General features: G+C 35.7%; 1 protein-coding gene across 1 annotated transcript in view; it reads right to left on the reverse strand.

The window, feature by feature from the left end:
* CCDC178 (coiled-coil domain containing 178) overlaps positions 1–26031 on the reverse strand; it is a 350545-nt gene that overhangs the window by 127817 nt on the left and 196697 nt on the right. The window contains exon 18 of the mRNA XM_024757945.1: positions 1704–1853. Within this exon, the coding sequence (XP_024613713.1) occupies positions 1704–1853 (150 nt within the window). The remainder of the gene's footprint in view (positions 1–1703; positions 1854–26031) is intronic.

Here is a 26031-nt window from a genome sequence, read left to right on the forward strand (position 1 = left end):
ATCATCACAAACATAAACCCAATCTCTAGGCATGCTCCACTGTCTGTTTATACCAGGGTCTCACTCCTTGGATCTTGAATCAGGATGTGCTTTAATTCCAAAAATGACATCAAGACAACTTGGTTCTTACTATGGAAATACTATGTTTAGGGATCTTTCTTAAAGGCATGAATTCTTCACTAGTTATGCAGGTATCTAATTTATTTGTCATTTGCCACCAAAGGATTCTATACAAACTGATAACAACTATAGATAAAAATTTATTTTTTTTCCCCTCCTGGTTAGAAAAGGGAATACAGTATAGCCATTGATTCTTTTATCCTCCTAAATTATCAGCAAAAAATGAAATATGTTTAAACTCAATAACAATGTCAAATGCGTGAAGTGATTGGCAAAACCTCCATGGATACACTGATATCCTTTCTTTGAATCCTGCACAATGGTTTGAGGACACTAAAATTTTGGCATATAGTTGTATTCATAATTCTTTTCCAAACACACTTATTTCTTGATCTACCTTCACCTTGCTACTACTTCAATACAAATTTTTAAGAGAAAAATACACACTCTCTCTCCCATTATATTTGGAAGCTTAAACCTGCGTGAGAGTAGATGGATGGGAAACAAAGGCTGTTTATAAGCAGCATAGTAGATGAATGCAATGTAATAGTTACTCACAGTTGCATAGTAATTTTATTTTCAAAGTAACTATGGCAGTTGGTCTCTTTTTTATTCCTAATCAAAATTTTCCTCTGAGGTAAATTTCACTTTACCGATGAGAAAACTGAGGTCTTAAAGGGTAAATAATTTGCCAAGATCACTGAGCTAGTAATTGGTAGAGCTTACACTCAAATCCTGGCCTGTCCTCCCTATATTCCATAATAGTAAATATAGTACTGAAGTTTTAAGCTACTAATTGATAGTGTAGTAATCTCAGTGACAACAGGAGAAAGGATTCATTAGCAATCTACTGGTTTTTACAGCTAGGTGAATTGTTAAAAATTAATCATGCCTCTAGTTTTTGAAATTTAAATTCTGGAAAGAAACAAAGATTCAAAGGAAAATAACTTTTCTTGTCAATGAGTAACTGGAGAAGAATATAGGGGAAGTGGCTGTATCTTAACACTCTAAGAATGGACCTTTCTCTTTGCTTTTGGATTTGTGGGCATATTGTGTGTTTTCCTTTTCCACTTTTAGTATTATAGAAGATTTTACAAAATATTTTAGAATTTCTGGTGATTTCCAGAAACCAGAGAGGTCAAGTTTCTCCAAGTTTCTAATTAAGCCTCATATTTAATAAGAAAATAGGAACCAAAATATGGAGACCATACATCATGAGGAAGAATTAAAGGTATATCATGGAAAGTTACCTACATATGGAACTGAAATTTGAAATATATGATGATATATTTAAATCTATGCATTACAAATATTTGGTAGTTCAGGGCACAATAAGTAAAAGCAAATTAGTATAACATTGTGGATTAGAAAGTATGCTTTTTCATTTCTCAAATATTTTTTCAAAATTCAACTTCAAAATGTTGATAAAAATATAAAACAAAACTTTACAAAAAGAAAACATGCCATTTGGTGGCATATAAAAGACCACCATAAGATTGGAGACCCCATGACTGACTACTTGTTACTTTTTGTGGTACATACGTCAAGTAAATCATTATTTTAGAAAAATATGAAAAACTTACCTGATTCTTATCTCGAATCGAACCATCAAGTGATAGCTGTTTTTCATATAGGTTGAAATAGTTGTCCTTTACTGTTAAGAATATATTCTGTAATTTCTGATACTCTTGAGCTAAACGTAGATTTTCTTCTAGTGAATCATCTTGTATTTTCTAGAAGATAAATATATACATGTATTTAATTAAATCATTGTAATTTATGTTTGAATTTTTACATTTGAATTATCTAAAAGTATTACATTATATATTGTAGAAAAATAAAACCAAAAAGATGCTTCCCTTGACACTAATATCCTCCTTGGATTTAATAATTTTCTTTCTTGATGCAAATGGTCTTTTTATTTATTTATTTATTTTTGAACATTGATTCATCAGAGTCTGTCTGACTTTTGTTCTCCTTCTTTCCCAGACCTCCCTCCACAATGCCTTGGGAAGTACCCAGTCCTGGAGGCTTCACTCAGCATCCCAGAAGACTTCCTCCAATTTCCCACCCCTTTTCGTTTTCTCAAGCCCCAGTGCTCAAGTAGATAGAAGACATCTGGAAGCTTAGAATCCTATTTCCAAGAGGTTCAGAGTGGTGGCACTCACAGAAAACACTCAAAACGCAGAGAAGTAAAGAGTAAAAAAGACGAGGAGCAAGGAACTCAACGTTTAGAAGCACCCAGAGAAAGCCATTATTTGTTACTAGTATACTTTAGCTATATTCAAAGCTAAATCTGCTCTGTGAGCAGCTGAGAACTTTACAGCACTCCCCATGACTAAATATATATATGTCAAATCTAATACAAAACCCTCAGAATGTAACTTTTGCCAACATTACCCACTCGCAAATTAGGGGTTGCCTTTCATTTTAAGTTAGAGGTGTGATTCAGTTCAGCTGTTGATTCTTTTTACATTTCTAGCACAGAAAGTTTTCTTTGGCTGCTTCAAAAAATATAGAATTTATCAACAGCCTTAAATATTTTCAAACCTGTTAATCTAGTAATTCATCTTATGGAAATTTATCCTAATCAAAAAGCTTTATTTGTTACAACATTATTTATAGTAGCAGAAAGTTTTCAAAACATATAAATGCAGATTAATTATGACAATGATAAGGATGATTAAATAACAAGATATAAAAATAACCATTGTGAAGCAATTAAAAATGTCTCTTTGGGAAAACTGCTATCACATCAAACCTTTAGTATGAGTTGTTAAAAAATATATCGCAGTATGAGAATGTGCATGGAGGAAATGTAATTCAGCAGAAAATTGCCTGTACAAATATTTCTCTATTTACACACTTGAAGAAGATTTATTAAGGTCAACAAACATATTTCTCATGAAAGCCTGGTATCCATATTGATCCCTAATGATTAATACTATGTCATAGGTGTTCTTCAAAAAGCCAAAATGATGAACTGAGAACCATTTTAAGTGTCCTTGTCCTAATTCTGGCACAATAATTTAAAACTTTAGAAACTTCTATCTAATAAACTTGCTTAAAATCACAGAATTATCTTTTGGTAGGAGGATAAAGTGTCTATGAATATTTTTCTCTGGTGGAGATACCTTTGAAAAGATGGCTACAATTCTTTTTATCTTAACACTAATACGAAAATCTAATCCTCAAGTGATTAATTTGAAGTTTGATACATGTTCTAAAGGAGGCATGAGAAGAAATCATTTTGAGTTTTTTTGTTTGTTGTTTGACTTAAGCACATTCTGATACCTGAGATATTCTACTTCTCTATTACATTTCTTTCAAGACCCAGATGGCTATTATAAATGTTGAATTTGAGAGGAGTGCTACAAAAGTTGTGGAATTTGTTTTAAACTTATTTAATGGTACTTAATTGGGGATATATTTGGTACTTTATGCTTTGCTCATTGTGTAATGTACAGTTTTATTTCCAAACAATTGTATTTTCAATTTCTGTATGACACCAGTTGTTACTGTTTTATATGCCATAATTAGAGTAGATACTAAGAAACTAAACTGTGTATTTAGGCCAATGAATCTTCAAAACATTGTTACATCAGTCATGATACTTTACATTATCATTTCTCAGTAATGAATGTATAGAAGGATTTACCAATTCACTACCTATTCCTGAAAGTCAGTGACCTTCAGATGTGCAACGAAGTTTAAGTTTTTTAATTTTAAATAATGTATTCTTCTGACACTGAAAATGTTTTTTTATGTTTAACTGTGATTCCACCTCACAACTCTGACTGGTTTAATTTTAACCAATGGTATTAAAACATGCAAATGAAGCAAACGATAATTATTGGTGGATATGTGTCCAGGTGAAATAATGCTACCACTACTGGAGTTGAACAGCAAGCAGTAGAAGATATTAAATAAAGGCACAAAAGTTGGAGCTGGCAGTATAATAAAAGGGTGAGAAGAAAGAAGGAACTCATAACAGAAGTAGATGGTTTTTACATGCTTTTAAATTCAATCCAGCTAAATCTTATCAGTAGAGTTCCTACTTAAGGTCTTGACTAAATGCAAACTTACCCAAAAAGTTTGTTTCTAAAACCATTAAAGAAAAATTTGATTGTAATCTCTATAGGTTAAAATAACTGCACTCTGAATATTATTTTATTCATTCATTCATTCTCATTTTCATTCAGTTGCTTATTCAAAACTTTTAATTTAGTAACTACTGTATGCCAAGATTTAAGATGTAATGGTGAACCTCAAGAATTTGTGGTCTTATGGGAAAGATGTACATTTAAAAATCATAGAAATATATAATTAGAGTATAGAATTTACAATCTTTTGCATTTTTTTCTGTTTTCCATATGCATTAAACTCATTCCAAAGGTCTGAATAAACACTTTCTCAAAGCCAGATTTATTGGTATGTATTCAATTCCCATTATTAATGATTATTAAGAAGAAACATTGGGAATATGGATTGATAAAGAGAAGAGAGGTTGAATGTCTGTTAATAGTTTCCATGTTGCCTAGAATTTAGTAAGGAAAATACTTAGCTTGAGGAGGGTTTGTTCTCTGTTATCTCAAATTATTAGTTAAACTTTGATGTTTGGGGGTATATTCAGCTTATTACCCCAACATTTTATTAGGAAATAAAGATTATGTTTATAAAGGGTGAACAAAAATTACTTATAAATTCCATGAGGGCTGACACCATCATTTTGTTTACCTGTAAGATATATTGTACAAAGTAGAGCTGACATTAGTGGGTACCTAAGTTTTTAGTAAATGAATGAATGAATACACAGAATAAACAGTTAGGAAATGTATGCATTTATCACTTTAGAACTACACATTTTATTGGCCCACTTCCGTGGAACAACTTACTGATGATATTACAATGACACACATTTATTTGTATTATTTGATACTATACTACTTCAGAGGTGAAGATTTTAAGGATGTATATAAAAAGAATTCATACAATATGTTTTTCAATTGAGTATTTGAACATCATTCTAAGGATATACCACATTGTCCAGACTGAGCAAGAGTTCTTTCTCTGGGTGCATTGTTGATTTTCACAAGGCACGTGACTCCCTTGAAACTGTACACAGTGGGTTTCTTTTTGAATTACCTAATTAGCCCATGATCCTAAAAGTAATGAGAAACCATTGCTAAAGCAAGACCTGGCCTCTTCTGTCACCAAAAATGCTGAAAAATGAAGGCAGATTGCGACCCCAAGATATCAAAAGAGTAGTTTTCCCTTTTTTTTCCACTTGACCTTTATTATTCTTTAAGCCATATATTTCTTCTAGGATATTCCCTCCACTTTCTCCATTTTCAGCTTCTTTTTCTCACTCTTCCCCTTCTCATTTCCCTCTCCCACTGGGTAAGTGGGGAATAGGGAATTATAACAAGAAATGAGTTCTTTTTGGACAAATATAGACCATATATCATCTATTTATGTTTCACCTTGTGATATATAGACAAGAACTTAGAAATAAGGCTGAATTTGAATGTTAACTTATGCATTCCACACATAATGGAATGGCTACTGTCCTAGTTATTATAATTACAGACAGGGAAGGAAAGTCAATGAGAAGTCAGGTGAGGCAACTTGTATTTTCCAAAAATGGCCACAGAAATATTTTCATTCCCACATGTTCTTCCAGAACCTGTCACTCCCTATCAAGAACAGTCTATATCTCCTTTCCTTGAACCTGCGGAGACTTGTGGCTTCTCCAGCCAATAGAGTATGGTGGAAATATTGCTGTGTGATTTCTCAGGCTAGTTTATTTAAAAGAGCTAATTTATTTAAAAAGCTAGTTTATTTAAAAAAAAACAAAACCATACAGTTTCTGCCTGGCTCTCTCCTTGGGGACATTTACACTTGGACCAGCCACTATGTTGTGAGGAATTCAGGCCACATGGAGAGGTTATTGGTGTTGTAGGTGTTCCAGTAAACAACCCTAGCTCAGGTCTCAGATAACAGCATAGTTTATTTAAAAAAAAAACAAAACCATACAGTTTCTGCCTGGCTCTCTCCTTGGGGACATTTACACTTGGACCAGCCACTATGTTGTGAGGAATTCAGGCCACATGGAGAGGTTATTGGTGTTGTAGGTGTTCCAGTAAACAACCCTAGCTCAGGTCTCAGATAACAGCATCAACTGTGAGTAAATGAGTCATCTGAAGATGATTCCAATGCTTAGTCTTCAAGTCATCCAGATGATGGTTTAGAATGTGTGAGAAGAGACAAGCTGGCCCTGCTATGTCCTGTCCAAATTTCTGACACATAGAATCCTGTGCCATGAAGTTTTGGGGTACTTGTTATGCACCCATAGCAACCGAAACACCAGGCATCTTGTGCAAGGTTACAAACATATTAAGTGGAGGACCTGGCTTTGTACCCAGGCCGACTGGCTCCAGATCCCATACTCTGCACCATCCAGTATACCTCTTTCATAAACATAAGCCAGCATTCACTAACTCTACACAATGCCATCTTTATAAAACCTAACAACATTAAACAATCAGATCAAATAACACAATTACCTTGTTCTGAGCCTATTTCCACCAACCTCTTTTCATAAATCTGGCTAACACATAGCTTGTTGACATAGATAAATTGGACTGCTGAAGGAAATTAGAACTTGGTCCCCTTGGTAGCTACTTTTCATTGTAAGTCAATATGGGTATGCTGGTTACCTATAACCAGTCTTGGGTTTTTGATCTACATAATTCCATATTCCGTGATTTGATGAGGCCTGATATATTCACTGGCAAGACCATGTGTCAAGTGCATAGACCTTTACAGCTGAGGACTGCACAACTCTGGACTACAGTTGATTGCAACAGAGTAATGCTACATGTTGAGACCTCTGGAGGTCCAGCCAGATACACTTACTTTGGAGAAAGCCTAAATCCATTTGAACTTTTTTTTTTTTTGAGCGAAGGGTGGAGGGGATCATTTGTTTTTAATTTAAGATGGACTAACGGCAAAGGAGAGTACAAGAAAAAAACTTGATCTAAACATTCTAGAGAGATGGTTATGATCAAAATATTTGCATGGTACATGTAGGTGTAGAAAACCTACACAGCTATTTACAAATGTTTTAGTGTTATTAAAATAGTCCTAGTGCCGGGCTTCCCTGGTGGCGCAGTGGTTGAGAGTCCGCCTGCCAATGCAGGGGACACGGGTTCATGCCCCGGTCTGGGAGGATCCCACGTGCCGCGGAGTGGCTGGGCCTGTGAACCACGGTCGCTGAGCCTGCGCATCCGGAGCCTGTGCTCCGCAACAGGAGAGGCCACAACAGTGAGAGGCCCGCGTACTGCAAAAAACAACAACAAAAAACAAACAAAAAAATAGTCCTAGTGCCTATGACTAAATTTATAATGTCACCTATACCCTCAGTTACTCTTAATACAGGCATTTGGATCCAGTTCACTGGGCAGATGGGCTAGGTCCTTCTCTCAATTATGCATTCATTGTGAGAGAGTTGTCATCTTCTGACCCAGTTCTAATTCTAACTGTCTGATCCTAATGGGATTATGTGTGGCAGTCTCAGATGATCTTTTCTGATGATCTGTCTGTCATCTCCTGATTCTTGGTTGTTCATAGTTTTCTGCAGACAGCTCCTTGCTCTCTTGCATCTTGCCAGGGCTCTGCTGGCTGTTGCTGCCGTGTCTGTGTCCTTACACCGACTGCACCACACTCACTCTAGTCCCATGGTTCGAAAGAATTGACTTGCTGCCAGAACTACCGAAAGCAAAAGTTGTATTGCTGATCTTTATTGATCAATGTTACTCTAGAGCATCCTCACTTCTAGCTTTCATTCATTTATTCATTTGCTCAATCATTTGTTTAGCAAACCGTTAGTAGGTTTACCATATACGTCCAACTCTATAATTACCCCAGGGATTAAAGAGAAGGCTGGATGTGAACTCTTTTCACCAAGGATTACAGGCTAGACTGGGAGGAGGCAGAGTGGAACCAAGTCCATTCGAGGTATTTTTTTTCTTTTTTTTTTTTTTGGCGGTACGCGGGCCTCTCATTGTTGTGACTTCTCCCGTTGCGCAGCACAGGCTCCGGACGCGCAGGCTCAGCGGCCATGGCTCACGGGCCTAGCTGCTCCGTGGCATGTGGGATCTTCCCGGACCGGGGCATGAATCCATGTCCCCTGCATCGGCAGGCAGACTCAACCACTGCGCCACCAGGGAAGCCCCTCGAGGTATTTCTTGAAGTACCCTGAATTAATTCTACCAGGTGGGGAAAACGGGGTCAGAAAAGGCTTCATAGAAGAAATAAACGGTGACCTGAATCTTAGAAGAACCATTTTATTTGGCTGGTGATATAAGCTGTCCTGCCATTTGGGTCAGCATATATTTGAGAAAACTGGATGAGTCAATTGAGAACAATGTTTTCTTGGCCCCTTCAGGACTATTAGATTATTGTTTCCTATGACTTGTGAATTAGACTTTCATAGATCATGTTAAATGTTCTGTTATCTCTTGACTTTAAAACGATACAATGTAAATAATGAAATGTGCCCATATATTAGTATCTCACTGATGCACAGCATCATACATAACACTCCAAGCACCAATGTTTCAGTAGCATGCGATCCTGTACAGATGCCCATGCCTTACACCACTGATATCATACCACCCAATCTCCACAGTCCCCACATTTGCTTTTGGTACATCTCTGCCAGTTAAGGGCACTGGATTGGTAGTTTTGCATGCAGTGATGTTTTGATGCTATTAAAGCAGGCATCAGTACTGAGACTGATTCACGGAATGTGCAGGGGACAGACTTTAGAATAAATGAGACACGGAGGTTCCAAGTCTCTTTGTGAACACTACGGCTTCAAAAGCACTCTCTTTGATTTGTGGGAATTAGTGTGGTGAACACAAATGCTTAAAATACATGCTAATTCTCTAACAATATAACAGACATGGAGAAAACGCATACTTTTCAGATGCATCACCTACTGTGTGCATGGAGGCATTACTGTATTGCTGCTCCCTTAAAACCTATACACCAATTACTACAGAAAACGAGAGCTCTCCCCAGTGTTTCCAAGGAGTAAGTCTGTGAGAATGATATGTGTCGATACCCTGGAGTCTCAAAGGAGCACATAACTGTTTTAACTCTCCCAGGACCCACTTCCTTGTCTGTGCTGCCATGGAAACCAGTCTCTTGTCCAACTCGAGTTCTCCGATAATTAGTCTTGAACATTCTTGATTTTTAAATGCATAAATCGGTCCTCTGCATCAAGGTTGTAACATGCCTCAAACTCTACATATTATCATGTTTGACAAAATGCTCTCTATTCACTTATTAGCAACTGGTATACACAAAGCACTGTGGGGCACACTGTGAGAGTTCAAAGAGCACCTTTAAGACATTGATAAAAGCCTGCCACCTTGTCACTGCTAGACAGTCAAACTTGTCACTGCTAGACACCAGCGGATGCTTTGCTTAGGTCCTCCACCTCAGCACCCATGTAAGCGAACACACACAGGACTCCTTGTCTGAGCTCCCTGACGGGCTTACACATTTGGCTATGGCTGGTTTACTCAACAGTTTACTAATGGACACTACAACATTGCCTCTCAGAATTCAGAAAACATCCATTGGGAATTTATGAGTACTTGGTATTAGCCCTGCTTTTCCTTATTATGTTTTGACTCTGTCCAGTGTATACATTTGACCAGGAATTATTGACACCAGCATGAAAAACTACACAATTTCAGGGCCAAAGGAGCTTGCAATCAGATAGGGGACTTGAGGCATTCCCAAAGCTAACTACATTAGATTACATTAAACATGAAGGATGGAAGACATATCCAAACTATGAGACTAGTTCCATGAGAGAGCAGCCCAGTGAAAGTGAGGGGCAAAGCTTCAAGGAAGAGTCAGTTTTTGAATAGATTCTAAAGATATTTCACACACAAAGTGTTGTATATGTTCTTGGCAGGGAAAAATCTGGCTTGGAAACAGAGATGCTTGTTAAATATTAAAAAGCACCTGATTAATATGGGTTTGTGGGGGGTTTTTTGTTTCTTTCTTTCTAAAGGAAGATTTACCTCCATGTTGCCTGTAGCTTTTCTCCTACAACTACTCAATGGCTTTAGGGATTGCTAAATATGGATGCCACTTACATTAGCTATTAAATTTTTATTTGATCCAATTTTCTTCAATATAATTCTAAGTCCCCTCAAAGTATTTGGTATAAGTGATTAGAGAAACAAATTATATAATGAGAAAAAGAGAGTAAAAATCGGTGTAATGTAATCTATATCCCCAATATATTTTTCCAAGTTAAAATACACCATTTAAACAAATACATGTATGTCCTCAGTAAGTGACAGTCACAGTACTAATAATTACCCTAAACTTTCTTTTTACTTTATTAACAAACTTTAAAAATTTAATCCTGAATATGTATGAATTTAATAATGTGTCTTCTAATATCGTTTAAGATTGTTAAACAGAAACATATTTGCATACTATTTCCTTTTTAAACATCCCTACACATTATTATAATTTAATTCTATTTCAATTGTCAATATTTTAAAATATATTTTTAACATCTGCTACTCTTTTCACCATTTCATATGAAAGACTGAACAACCTCTTCTACATGGGCACTTCCTGATGTGAATGGTTTAAGTTTAGAAAGGTTTCCTATTTACTCACATTTTAATGATATACATTTCTACTTCACTGGTGGAAAAGGCTGATCAGTCACAGAAAGGTCAGTTAACACTAAATAGACCCTTTCTTTATGTAATTACAAAGAATAATATCTTTGTGCTGAGGGCACTGCACGTGGAGTGGGTGATGCAGAGAATTAATGTGCTGCCTTGTTGGCCCATGGGATAGAGAATCCAATACAGTAACCACAACTTATTCTAATTATGCAGCTTTAAAAGGTCATCAGCAAAAAGAGTCAAGGGATTATCAACTAACTTTATCATAAAGTGATAATGTACGACATAAATGCAGAAACTATAAGAACAGTACCTTGAAACTTTATTACAAATGAGAGGAAGACTGATCTAAGAGGTTGAAGGACGTATATTATGGCATAAATTGAGTAAGCTCATTGAGAAACTAAAATACATGCTATTTCATAATTTCTTATTGATGTAGTCAGGTAACCTGATCTCACCTGATATTTGTAGAAAATGTTTAATCTTGAAAATTCCTTTTTATATTTAATGCCAATTTCTTTGCCACACCCATGTTATGTTATAAATTCTGGTAGAATTTAAATATTTCTTTAAAAAATCTATTTGTTATAAAATGATGCATGCTGATTATAGTACATGCAAATAAAAGAGAGGTACATGAAGTAGAAAATTAAAGCCCCTCATTGCAGTAACCACAGTCAGTTTTATACCCCAGAGATAGTACTAACACTTTGGTGCAAGTCCTTAAGGAATAGAAAATTTTAAAAAATTCTTACATTGACAATGAGAAAATGGAGGCCAGGAAAGTCAATTTCTTGTCCAAGGCTGCTTAAGGAGAAAGCAGCAATAAGGTGAGGGTCCAATCTGATTTCAGCCTAACTACCATCTTGGGACTACATCACTTCCTAATCGTGAATGTGAATTACAGGGCCCTTAAGATTCCAGATTGATATGTGTAAATGCTCTCATTTCTGAATACTCTATAGAATTACATCAGTCTTTCAAAAGAAACTGGATGCTCATAGAAAAAGCATCCTTTAAAATAAAAAAAATGCACCTCAGTGTCTTTTCTTTGGGAATACAGAGTCAGAAAACATTAGACTCATTGACCCAGAGGTGCCAGATATGAAATGTACAGCAATAATTTGCAGTCTAATAAAATATCCTATGGATAGAATTATCACCAATGTTTTTTTCTCTTTTTTTCCTCTCAGATATTCCTCTTACTGAGAAGTAAAAGATCATGAGCATCTCTAACCACCTGATGTGGTCCACACTGGGGCGCTGTCCAAACCTTGTAAAGATTCTCAAGTAGAAATAGGATTTAAAATACCTAAGGCAATTTTCTATAGAGGCTCATCTTTAGACACATCTAATTCCCCAGATAACTACATCCCAGTATGGGAAAAATCATATAGAACAGGGATCATGAAACTATGGCTGTCTGGCTGAATCCAGCCCACTACCTGCTTTTGTAAATAAAAGTTACTGGAGCACCATCACACCCATTCGTTTATACACTGTCTATGGTTGTTTCTGCACTGCAGTGGCAGAGTTAAATAGCTGCAATACAGGCTAAGTGAACCCCAAAGCCTAAACTACTTACTGTCTTTCCCCTTACACAAAATGTTTGCTGACCCCTGCTTTAGACCCTAAATTAATATATAAGTATCATGCAAAACAAAGTTCCAATTTAGGCCTCTCATTTAAGATCTACTTGGGCGCTTCCCTGGTGGCACAGTGGTTGAGAGTCCGCCTGCCGATGCAGGGGACACAGGTTCGTGCCCCGGTCCGGGAAGATCCCACATGCAGCGGAGCGGCTGGGCCCATGAGCCGTGGCCGCTGAGCCTGTGCGTCCGGAGCCTGTGCTCCGCAACGGGAGAGGCCACAACAGAAAAAGGCCCGCGTACCGCAAACAAACAAACAAACAAAAAACATCTATTTGGCCTGTACTTATGATCCCACATAAAGAAAGACTGCTGGAAAGCATTTTCTTTATTTTTCCAGCAGAGGCACGCACTAAGGAGATAGCCAATTAATAGTTCAAATACATCTCCAAGACCTTAAAAAAATAATGAGATGCTCGTAACCTTTTTAAGTACTCTCAAAACAGAGTAACTTTGCAGAGAGTTGTCAGATCTATTAAGACACCATAAACAATGCCCAGATTTATTTACCCTACACTTTCTTTAATTAAATGTGGTTCATTCAGCTCTTGCATTATAGGAAGCTAGAGGTCTGTTAATTTTTCCACTCCTGCAACTTCTGTTTTGGGGGTCCGGGATTAACTTTATGTTGCCAAGTGGAAGTTTAAGTTTGTAGGGGACATTCTTTTGCACAATGGCTAAGTAAAATGTGGTAGTCACCTACCATGAAAGACTGTAAAGTGAATAAAAGAAATACACTAGATACACAACATAGCAACACAGTGATCTTTAAAATATGGTGCTCAGTGGAGAAGACAGAGAATGATAAATATTGCATAACTCAGCTCATGAGGGAAAGTACCAATGGGAGTCAGAGAGAAACAGGAATTAGGAATTAAGGGTGGAGGGACAAAATAAATTAAGAGTTAACACCTTGAGGATATGTAAATTCAATATAGTCAGCAATGACACTCTTAAAATAATTAAGTGGTTGGGTTCTTAGATCTTCCAGGTTTTTCCAGGGGTTTAATGAAAAACCCTTAAAATAAGATAAATCAAACATTAAACAACTCTGGAAATATATCTCTGCAACAATAGGCTCCCCCAGGGACCACAACCCTAAGATTTATTCTGTACATCATCTAGTCATGGCCAAAGTAAATGAAGGCATAAAGAAATATGTCATTATAATTATGTACCAAATTCATGGTTGTTTCTCTCTATGCCTTCTTTTTCTCTTTTCATTTTTGCTTTTCCTCAACGTATTTATTCCTCTTTTCTTCTTTCTGCATCCTCCTTGTTATCTTTGTGAAGCATGAAACGTTCAACTGTCTAAGGTCTTCTTGTTATCACACTTCCCTCCTGAAGACACCATCTTCCCTTCCCATCCTTTCCTCAACTTATTATTCTTTCAAAGCCACTTCTTTCTTTCTGCATTATGGTATGGAAACAGAAGTGTCTCAAAGAAGAAAAACGTTTGGGAAATTCTGAGTGACTTACTTATTTTTTCCCACAAAGTAAGACAGTTTATGAAAATCCAATACAATAGAAGAGAGTGAGATGTATATGTGTAATTCATTTTATGGCTGCCTTTTTATCTTTGATTTGGCTGGATACTAATTTGGATAGTGGTGGTGAAAAAGTGAATGAAACTTGTAACTGTTGGTCTATCTGGAAAGGACGGTTAGAGATATTTTAGGTTTTTGTATCAATATGCCACGTCAGCCTAGCAGGAAGGTACAAGAGCATCAATGTGATAATTTTGCATAAGTAAGTAAGTAAAGTATATGACAAATACAATTATATACTTATACATACACAGAGATACACATAGTTTTAATCTTTTGACAGATATTAAAAAGCCAGAGAATGAAAAAAACGTAGAACAAGCTGAAATCTCTTTAGAAGCGACACAGGACACAGAAACAATAAACCTGGCATTTGTAATAAAGTATTTGTTATTGGGAAGTAATTCCTAGCTCATTAATAGTAAATACTGTATATATGTACTGTTATGTGGTGAAATGTGTGAAGATTAGCATTTGTAACTTTTCTTGGAAAACTGGCACAGGTAAGGCACAGTCAGTACTATAGAGTATATTATATACCATGTATATCTCTGTCACTGCAATCACCATGTTTTATTATAGTTATTATATTTGTATTAATTTCATCACTTCTATGAACTTTCTATGCCTTATTAATTTTTTTTTTGGCTGCGCCGCACAGCTTGTGGGATTTTCGTTCCCTGATCAGGGATGGAACCGGTGCCTCCTGTAGCGGAAGCTCGGAGTCTTAACCACTGGACTGCCAGGGAAGTCCCAATGCCTTATTAATTTTTGCCCCAGTGCTTTTGGTACATAGTAGTCTCTCAGTCAACATTATTGAATGAATGAATAAATGAGTGAAATTGCATAATACTCATGTCTTGTTGAACACAAGAGGTACTGACACAAAAAAATGGGTGGACTGAACATTGATGGCTTTTATTTTTACTAAAGTATCTACTTCTGCCAACTATTCTTATATGAGTGGGCTTTTCAGAGTATTATACATGGATGGCATTTTATGTGTTTTTTATTCTGTAGACAAACATTCACAATTAATTTTTACAACATAAAAACAAAGGAATTTACCCATTTACATATTGACTGAGAAAAATAATAAGGTTTCCAGTTCTTTTAATCCTAGTTTGCAAAAGCATTTCACTGTATAATCTCTCAGTGTTGTATTCCAGTTTACTTGTAGGTTTTCCTTGGAAGACTAACAGAAATCTAAACTACCTGCTTTGCTGCCTTTATACACTTTGCTAAGCTGTGTTCTCACAACTCAGGAGATTAAAATTAAAAAAGTAGTAAAACAGTTTCACACGAAATAACTACAGAGAGGATCTTCATGGTTGCAAACTGATATGAGCAACTTACAAGAACTGAAAAAGAACAAAAGCAGCATTCACATTACCTTATCCCAAACTGTTTTGAACAAAGCAATAATAAATTTCCTGTGTTGGGCTTCCCTGGTGGCGCAGTGGTTGAGAGTCCGCCTGCCGATGCAGGGGGCATGGGTTCGTGCCCCGATCTGGGAAGATCCCACATGCCACGGAGCGGCTAGGCCCGTGAGCCATGGCCACTGAGCCTGCGCGTCCGGAGCCTGTGCTCCGCAACGGGAGAGGCCACAACAGAGAGAGGCCCGTGTACCTCAAAAAAAAAAAAAAAAAAAAAATGTCCTGTGTATTTCAATTACTTAAATATGAAAGAGTGAAACATGTTTTAAGTCGATACAACATTTTATATACCTCACTCTCTTCAGATGAGATAGGCAAGGCTACTCAGTTTCGTAGGATTCATCCTTACTTTGTCCCAGGTCATAACAAGTGCCATTCCCTAACCCTATACACTTGCCAATGCCAGATCAACTTTTCTTCCTCATGAAAGTTTCTTTCAATTTTTTTTTTCCAAAAAGGAGAAAAGGAAAAATGGAAGGAAGGAAAGAAGGAAGGAAGAGCAAGCCTCCTGGAATCAGATGCTACATCCACTCCAGAAATCTTCAGTGGTAAATCTTCAGTTGTTACCTTTCTTTGATCTCAGAGTAATGACTGACCTGAGGATAGCCCTTATGTGGAAACCTGTTCATATGCAGTTAGGTACTGAAATTTAGAACCACTCAAATGGAGAAGCTCATGAACGTGATTTTGAATAAAATGATACTAATGGAAGTTATCTGAAGTCCACGCAGGGCTCCATTCTTCCAGGCATCTGTGATCAAATCAGCCCTTCAGAAGGTGTCTCCTTGGGGGTTCACGGATAACTATTACAGCTCCAATTCCGGGAATTTATGAATATGCTACTCCTCATAGCAGAGGGGACTTTGCAGATGTGAGTAAAGATACAGATCTTGAGATGAAAAGATGATTCTGGATTATATAGGTGTGACTCTCTAATCACATGAATTCTTCAAAGTGGAAAATCTTTTCCTGACTGAAGTTCAGAGGACGTGAAGGAAGAAGCAGGAGAAATTTGAAGTGAGAGAGAGAAACTTGAGATCCATTTCCTTTTCCCCTTTGAAAATGGAAGAAGGAGGCTACAAGCCAAGAAATGCAGACAACCTCAAGACGGCAGAAATGGCCCTCTGCCCTCGGCCAGAAAGCAAATAGGGCCTAGTTCCCACAGCCCCAAGGAACTGAGTTCTGCCGACAATCTAAAACAGGTGCCTCTTTCCAGCCTCCAGAAGAGAACACATCCCTGCCGACAACTGGATTTTAATCAGGTGAGATTCACGAAAGACTTCTGACATACAGAACTGTAAGATAATAACATGGTGTTCTTTCAAGCTTCTAAGTTTGCAGTTATTTATTATGGCAGCAACATAAAACTAATATGGTGACAAGAATTATGTTAGGTTTATCAAAAGTAATAATATGTTGCATAAAAACTAACAGTTTAATGATGGAAAATCAAACACTGCAGTTTCTTTGCAACAAGTTCATTAACAAATAAATCTTAGAAACTATTAAATAAATCATGTGTTTTGTATAAAACATTTGCTCCCTATCAGTATGTAAAGTAACATAGCATGTCAATGACAACTGAAAAATTAATTCTAAACATTAGATAGACTATGCCACGAGCTCCCAACTAAATTTCTGCATATGTTAACTGTAACAGATAAACTATCATCTCTATGTTGAAACAAGTTTATTAATTCACTTGATCATTTTTCGATTATATTTTAAAGGTCTATTATTATATTCATAAGAAAATTTTGATAGTTCTTTGTTTCTTCCTCAAGATTAAATATAAACTTGATTATATTATGAAAGTCTTATTCTGTTAAGTAAAAAAGTCTCTCTAGTTAATCATTTTTAAATGATTAACTTGTCTGCTGATAGCTGATCATGCGAGTGGTTTTGAAAAAATGTTTGTATGTTTTGAAAATTTCTGGTTGAATTATTAAGAATTATATATATACACATATATGTGTATATATATAATTCTTAATAATTCAACCAGAAATTTTCAAAACATACAAACATTTTTTCAAAACCACTCGCATGATCAGCTATCAGCAGACAAGTTAATCATTTAAAAATGATTAACTAGAGAGACTTTTTTACTTAACAGAATATATATATATATATATATAAAACTCTTCTGTTAAGAGACATTATTTGTGCTAGGGAAAATTATAAAAAATAAGAACAAAACACAGCATATAAAAAAGACATCCCTGTCTGTTATCAAGGACTTGTTTTGAACAACAGAAGCTGTTCTGCGCTACTTCTCCACGTTAATTTCTGAGCTGTAAGTCAGTGTGGTAATGGCACAGTCATGGGTTTGTTCTTCATTACAGTGGCAGCCGGGTCCAGTCTATCCCCTCTTTCCGTGTCACATGTAGTTACAAATGATTCAAATACGGCGATTGATATAACACCCACATTATAACTTTTGATAGGCTGAGACATTGTTGGGTGAATAATTTTTTAAACTTTCAGGAATATTAACCAACTATTGCAAATATAAAGATTGCTGGGTTTCTGAGACAAATGTACAATTTTATACCTACATACACGATACAGAGAATAAACTTTTCAAAATTGCTGAAACATCTGAATGATAAAATGTTTAAAGAAATTTTATTGTACTCTTTTAAATCCAGAATATACATTCAATATTCACCTTAATCGAATTTTGTTAAAAAAATGCAAAATTTTTGCAGTTGGTGTATATCCTTTATAAAATGGTTGTGGTAAGTGTGTTTTCTATTCATTAAGGTCTATATTCATTACATTGGTTTGCTTTACACTTTTTATTTGAGGTACAACATACATAATTATATAAGAATTGATAAATTTTTATACATGAATACCCCTACATAACCACCACCTAGATGAAAATATAGAAAAAAACACCCTCACACCAGAAGATTCACTCACATCCATTCCCAGTCAATAACAAACACTCCCAACACACAAGTTTTGCTTGTTTTGATCTTCATATAATTATAATTCCAAGCTACATATTCTCTTCAGTCTGTCATATTTTTCTTAATATTAATTTTGTTGGATTTATTCATATTTTTTGTGTGGCAACACTTCATTTTGCTATATTGCTATATATTACTCCATTGTATGAATAAGCGGCAGTTTATCCATTCTACTGTTGATGAATTTCTGTGGGGAAACTACTATGAATAAAGCTGTTATTAACATATTTTACAAAATATTAACATATTTTGGTGCACATGTGCACTAATTCGTGACATCTGTAAGTGGAATCATATATGCATATGTCCAACTCTAGTTGATAGTGTCAATATTTTTAAAATATTTACTTTTAAAATTTACCTTTACAAATTTACCTTCCCACCTGAGATATGAGAGTTTCTATTGGTCTACATTTTTATCTATACTTTAAAATTTTAGCCCTATAGAAAAATGTGTAGAGACAAGTCATGGTGGTTTTAATTTGCATTTCTATGATTATTCTATTGAATGTCTTTTTGTATTTATTGCCCACTTGTATAGTCCCTTTTGTGAAGTGATTTTCAAGTCTTTCACCAGTTTTTCTCAGTTAGGTTGCCTGAGTTTATTGTTTTGTTAGGGGTTCCTCATTTATTGCGGATGAGAGTACTTTGCTGGATATATGCATCGTCAAGTATTTTTTTCTAAGCTGTGGCTTGTCTTTTCATTCTTTAATGGTGTCCTTTGATGAATGGAAGTTCTTAATTTTAAGAGTTTATGAACTTTTTCTTTCATGGTTTGTTCTTGTGTCCTATTTAAAGCATCTCTGGCAATACTAGAATAACTCAGATGTTCTCATATGTTTTTCTCTAAAAGCTTTATATAACTTCCACATTTACATCTGTAGTATAGGTGGAATTGATTTGTGTATATGTTGTGAAATAAAAGGTCAAGGTTCTTCTTTTAAGTATAGATATCGAATCGATCATGCATCATTTAATTTTGATTCAGCACCAATTATTTTCCAATACATTCTTTTTTACACTATTTTGGTGTCAGCTTCTTATAAATCAAGAGGCCATGTTTACATTCTAAGTCTGTTTCTGGAACCTCTATTCTGTCTTGTTGTTCACTTATATAACTACAATTAGCACACTTTCTTATACCGTGAACTTATTGTAAATCTGGATAACAGGTAGGATGATTTCCCAACTTTGGCCCTCTTCAAGTCTGTATTCACTATACTTGACTCTTTGCATTTCTTTATACATTTCAGAATTCTCATGCATCAACTTCCAGAAATTCCAATTAAGTTTTAAATTTTGATTCCATTACATGTATAAGTTGGCTTGGAGAGAATTCACATTCTTCAAAATATTGAATTTCATAAATTTAGTAGATTCATAATTCATAAACTTAGTAGATCACTCCATATATTTAGAATTTCTTTGATTTTTCTCAAAAATGTTTTGTAGTTTTCTATGGAGAATGCTTATACTTCTTATGGTGGATATATACCTAGGCATTTGATGTTTAGTTGTTCAATTATAAATAGTATGCATTTTAAGATTTTATTTTCTAGTTATTTGGGGCCAGTTTATACAAATACTATGAATTTTTATTTATTCTATATCCACTGACTCCCTCAAATTCAAAAATTTAGCAGTTTATCTGTAGAGTCATTTGAACTTTCTATGAACAAATAATGTTTTCCAATGATTGCAGCTTCTAAAGCTGTCTTTTATCATGTTAAGAAAGTTATTTTCTATTTCTAGTTTTCTGAAAGGTATCATGAATGGCTTTTGAATTTCACAAAAGGCTTTTTCTGTATCTACTGATATTATTATTTGATCCATTTCTTCTTTTTATTGTTAATGTGATAAAATATATTAATTTTTTTAAGGCTGGAAATTGTTTATTTTGATTTTGGGTAGGTCAAATATTCCCCTACCCAATTTTGCATGTTTTTAATTACTTTTTCACATTCTATTTTCCTCCATGGATTATTTTAAAAAATAACCATTTATTGAGACACAATTAATAAGAGAACAGCAGTAAGATATAATGGGAATAACAGGTCAGAATCTATTGTGTACTAGCTGTGTATTACTATTACCCTTCATTTATGAGAATAATAAAATTTGCTCTGCCTGCCTAACATGATGGCTATAAAGATTAAATAACTGGTAGTAGTGAAAATACATGGTAAACTACAAAGGACTATTAATATAAAGGGCAAATGGTCAATTACTATTATACAGTTCACTATAATTCTATTTAATAAAGTAATAATGAGATACGTAACAATCTTCTTCCCTAGTACTTTTATTTTTCTTGAATATTAAAGCAAGCTTTGTCTACTGATTTTCTTCCCCAAAGCTATCCAAATTTACCAAAACTGACAAATGAGAAAGTTACAAGTTGATGAGTCTTTATCCAACTGTTGTGTTAAATAATAACAAATTATTTTTTCTGCATTCATAAGTTCATAAATTACATATCAAAATTTAATAAGCCTGGTCTTCCTTATATCAATGTTTTGATAAGAAACAGAATCACAATTTTTATATGGGTTTCATCTAAATATAGCTTCTTATAGTGAACTCTCTGGCCTAAACACACTCAGATCAATACAAGCACAGTCGGTCTCTTTCCAGTTTTCCAAAGAGGGAAAATAGACCGCTAACCAGATTCTCTGCCCAACTTTGTTAGATAATGTTGTATGTTAAATTTCTTATTTTCAACCTTTATGCTACCAAAGAAGAAAGAATGAGAAGAAAGAAATACAATTCAGAATAGAAGCTAGATGATGATGTCCTATTTAAGCCTGCTAATTATATTCATAAGTTAGATGTCATCTGAAAAACTTAATTTCCTTTTGGAGTTTTCTTTCTCCTTCATTTTCCAGCTATAGAACTTCTTATTCATTTATTAGGTAGCATGGTGATGGAACTCTGGGATAGATTATGTTTTCCTGAAAGAGGAAGTGAAGCACTCAGCAGTAGGAGAGTACACAGCAGCACAGAGGCACTGGCTATCTACTGCAAGTTTCACTTTTAGCTTTCATAGCCAGTTAGCTTTAATGCCGGGTTCATCATATGAATTGGGGGGACAAGATCAGCACTTGGGCTCCCAAAATCTTCCCTATTATTATCGTTCCATTTGTTTTGGTGATTATTCTATACCCTCCAAGCGTACTTATGGCCAGGACAAACAGAGGATGGTGGAGGGATTCCTGCATTTTCCACAGAGGGAAAACATGAACATCAAAGGAAACCCATAGTGATTAAAAGGCACACCTATAAATGAAATGACTCATGGTGTTAACTGACTGAGATAAATAAACATGATTTTTATTTATAAAAACCAAGAGTATTAAAATTTTTTTTTCTTTTACAAAAATAAGGTCATGCTCTTGGATGAGACTTCTGTTTGTACAAAAAACCCCTTAAAACCCAACTCTACCTAAGCATTTCTTTTTAATTCCCCATGGAATATCAAATAACAAAAGAAATCCCACATTCAACAAGATTAAAAGTCTGCTGAAAGGAAACCACAATGCAATTATAATTTATCTTCCCTAATTACTAAAACTTTAAGAAAATTATTTTATATACTTGTGTACACTGGGTTATTTTGTGCAAACTATCTGTTAAAAATCAATAATCCCTCATATGTTAAAAGCATTTATTTTTGAAGTAATAATGTGTATATCTTTTGTGGGACTTTGATGTTGTTGGAAAGAGGCTTAGTGACTTGTCAGTGGCATGACATTCCTTAAATAAATTTAGAATAAGCTGAGATAATAATAATCCCCAATAAATAAAAACTCTGAAATTAATAAGAAAATAATTTGTGAGGATACTAGAGATATTACAATGGTCACAACTACCTACTAGGATCTTACCCAGATGAAATTCATTACCTTGAAATTCAACATCTTGGTAAAGTCTTCATCACTAATTAAAATAATAGCAATGGAAGAGCATCTGCAATTACTCTGTTTAGGATAAAATTACAAGGGCTATAAATCTCCAAGCTTCAGGGCATAAACTGATCACCAGCTGGGTGAGAAAGAAATGTCTACCTATTGTGTAGTTGTGCAAAATTAGGTACATTTATATGTTTTACTCCCTCAGAAACATCTGGCACAGGCTACTATTTGAGAGCCTTTTGGACTGAACACAGGGATACTACTTGACTAAGTTACAGAAATTGCATGGTTCCATATACATATGTATATATAAAAATTAAAATTCAAGGCCTCGCTAAAGGAATGCTGAATTCTTCATGTTAATGTCATTGATTCAAATTCTTCCCAGGCTGGTGATCAAAGGTCATTAGCGATGTCAGGTAGAACATGAAAAATTCAGAAGGGTTCAAATTTGGTGTTAGTCCCTTTGTCATAAAACTGAGCCAAGATCGTTACAGGCAATATTTAGTAGTTTCCACGGGGTGGGCGCATGGAGGAAAGAGAATGGCCATGGACTTTGAACTATCACGGGAGATTGACACAGACGAGAAATGAGTGCAGCAAATGTTCTATGACAGCTCCCCTCTCACCCTCATCTTTGCTACTCAAATGAAGAAGAGGCTGGTTTACTTTCAGACAAAAAAGATGTAAACCTGCATGAGGAAAGGACTGGAGGATCCCTTCTCTCTTTTATAGGTGAGGTGAGAAGGAGGAAGAGGGAGGAAAAGTCCAAATGTCAGAGAATGTCTGCAGCACAGTGTTCTGCCTCTGTCCTGGGAATGCTGTCCAGGAAGGACCCTGGTGATCCAAACCACCAAACAGAAGCCCAAGAATACAGAAAAAGGTAGTCTGGGGACTGGAAGGAAGAGGGTCCAGTAAGTGAGAAGGAGAATATGCAATGGAGATTAGATGCTGTGAATCTGGAAATGGTTACTAATGGTTAATGACCAGTCAATGGTTATTAATCATTCACTAATTAATGGTTCATAACTATACTTACTAATGTGTCCCTAAGTTGAAGGAGTCCTCAGAAAATCCAAAAGCAGAATCTGAGGCAAACAGCTCTTTATCATGTTCAACTACCTTTTGTCAAACTCCTGAATCACAAACTTGGCAATATGTGGGCTAAATGAAATAGAGATGCAGTTACTGTTTAAAATATTTAAATTTAATTCAAATGCCTTTAGGATAGTATCTTTCCAATTCATCCTAGTCCCTGATACTACTGAATGACTTCATCCCAGTGTCTTCATATCTGGAAAATGCAAAAGCGTTCATGTTTACAAATACCAGTAATAAGTATTATGTGTCAGTATAGTCCTAACTATTTTTATAATTTGCTTTATTGCAATGTACTATATGCAGAATTTATTACAGCTTTATTGCAAGAGAAGCCTATGAGAAAGTCAGTTTTCAACATCTTTTTCCATTAGAAACAATACTAAGTTTTAAAGCTCCCATTTCTCAAACTCTGATCACCATAATCTGTGAAAAACTTTCAGTATCTTGAATTTGTCTTCAGCTGTGGAGCCTACAATAGAATTCTGACTAAAATTTTAGTAGTCATTGGACAGAGACTGTATTTCTCTCTACGCATATCTCTATAAGGCTACATTTGTGTACTTTTTTTTTCTACAACAGCACCCCATTGCTGACAATCAGTTCACAGTTCATTGTAGGCCCCAGATGGGTTCCTGCTGCACTTTTATATACTTTCAAGGGATCAGTGGTTCCACACCGGTCCAGGTACATTTCCTTTCAGAGGAAATCCTTTCGATTTCTGCTAACAGCTATCCTTTAGGACAAGTGCATTCGAAGTAGCCACAGCATAAATGACGGCATTATTGCAAATGAGATGAATTCTAAAACTCTTAGTTTAGTTTGATTAAATTAATGCCAAATGAAATCTGAGATAGTTTTCAGCTCAAAAGTTTTTAAATAGAAAATGTTACCACACAATTTTCCTAATGTTTTCTCATAGTTACTATTCAAAGAATTTTCACATTTAAGTTAGTCATCACTGGGACTTATTAGGATTTGTGAATCATTACCCTAGGTTCTGCCAGGCAGATTCCAAAGCCAGGGGGGTGTCTGCAAAGCTAAGCTACCTCAGAGGTGGCTTTACCTTTTTAAACCTCAAATTCCCTCCAGGGGCCCCTGGGAAATTTGGGAGATTCGGGTCATAACTCTGGTGGCCAAACATACTCCAATCCAATGCGGTCAAGGTCCTCTGCTTTGGAAGGAAAAATCAAGAATCCAAAGACTAGTTGAAAAGTCTAAGGTAGATCTGATCTCAATTAATCTTGTAGACGTACATTGTGGGTGGTTAAGAGAGTAGCTCTGGATTCGTTTTGTATTGCTGCACAACAAACTGCCACAAATTTAGCAGCTTAAAACCACACACATTTATCACCTCACAGTTCTGTAGGCCAGAAGTCCAGGCATGGCCTAGCTGGGTTCTCTGCTCAGTGTTCCACATTCAAGGTGTGGTTGGACTGAGTTCTCATCTCGAGACTAGGGCAGTATTATCCTGGGTGAATCTGACCTTATTAAGTGATTCCTTAAAAGACACTGGGCTTTTCCTGGGAGATTTGAAGTGTAAGACGGGTTTTGACAAGAGACTCTTCATTGCTGGCTAGAAGCTGGAGGCATCTCTTATTACTCCCATGTCCTATGATTAAAGTCAACTGAAAATTATCACAACTCAATTCAGGCAGGACTGCAAAGGCCCAAACTCTTTAGAAACGAAGGTTTGGGTCAACCCACCAGGCAAAGAACCATGACTTGCCAAGGTGCTTGCTAAGAACAAAGGAATATGAAATGAGTAGTGAAAGAAGATAGCTATAAACCCCATCTATGACCAAGTGACCAGTTGCAGAAATGAAGACTTCAATAGCTATGAGCCTGTCCTCCTTATTTGGATGTGAATTATGTTTGCATATATATTGCCCAAATATTTTTGGTTTCTTTTCTCTCTTATCCTCTAAACATTTAACATGACAGATAACTGTATTATTCCAGGATTTCTGTTATAGGATATCAAAGAAGAGTAAATATAACCCTTTGTATCCTCTTCTGGGGAAAGGGCATATCTTCAGATGTAGGCAGGATAGTTGTATCCTGGATAGGTGGGAATATGATTTGTTTTTTTCTTTGGAGATTAAGTACAGTACGGAGAGATATGTTGTGTGCCTAACTGATAAAGGTTGGACTGTGATAGCTTTTTTGATTTGTCAACTTGGCTAGGCTTCATTCTCCAGTTATTCAATCAGACACTAATCTAGGTGTTGCTATGAAGGGATTTTGCAAATGTGATTAAATCCTTTAATCAGCTGACCTTGAGTAAGGCAGTAATCCTAGATAATCTGGGTGAGTTTGATTTATTCATTTGAAAGGACTTGGAAACGGCGGAGAGGGGGTGGGAAGTGACTGGCAGAAGGCAGATAGACATACAGAGACAGATAGACAGAGAGAAGAAAGCCCCCCTGTGTGCAACAGCTTTAGCTTGTGCCCTAGGGTTCCAGCTGGCCCACAATTTGTCTTTCCTGATTACCACCCTACAGATTTTGGATTTACTTAGCTAGTCCCCATAAAAGCAAAAGCCAGTTCCTTGTAATAAAT

Source organism: Neophocaena asiaeorientalis, unplaced genomic scaffold, assembly GCF_003031525.2.
Source record: "Neophocaena asiaeorientalis asiaeorientalis breed wild unplaced genomic scaffold, Neophocaena_asiaeorientalis_V1.1 scaffold126, whole genome shotgun sequence".
Lineage (NCBI taxonomy): Eukaryota > Metazoa > Chordata > Mammalia > Artiodactyla > Phocoenidae > Neophocaena > Neophocaena asiaeorientalis.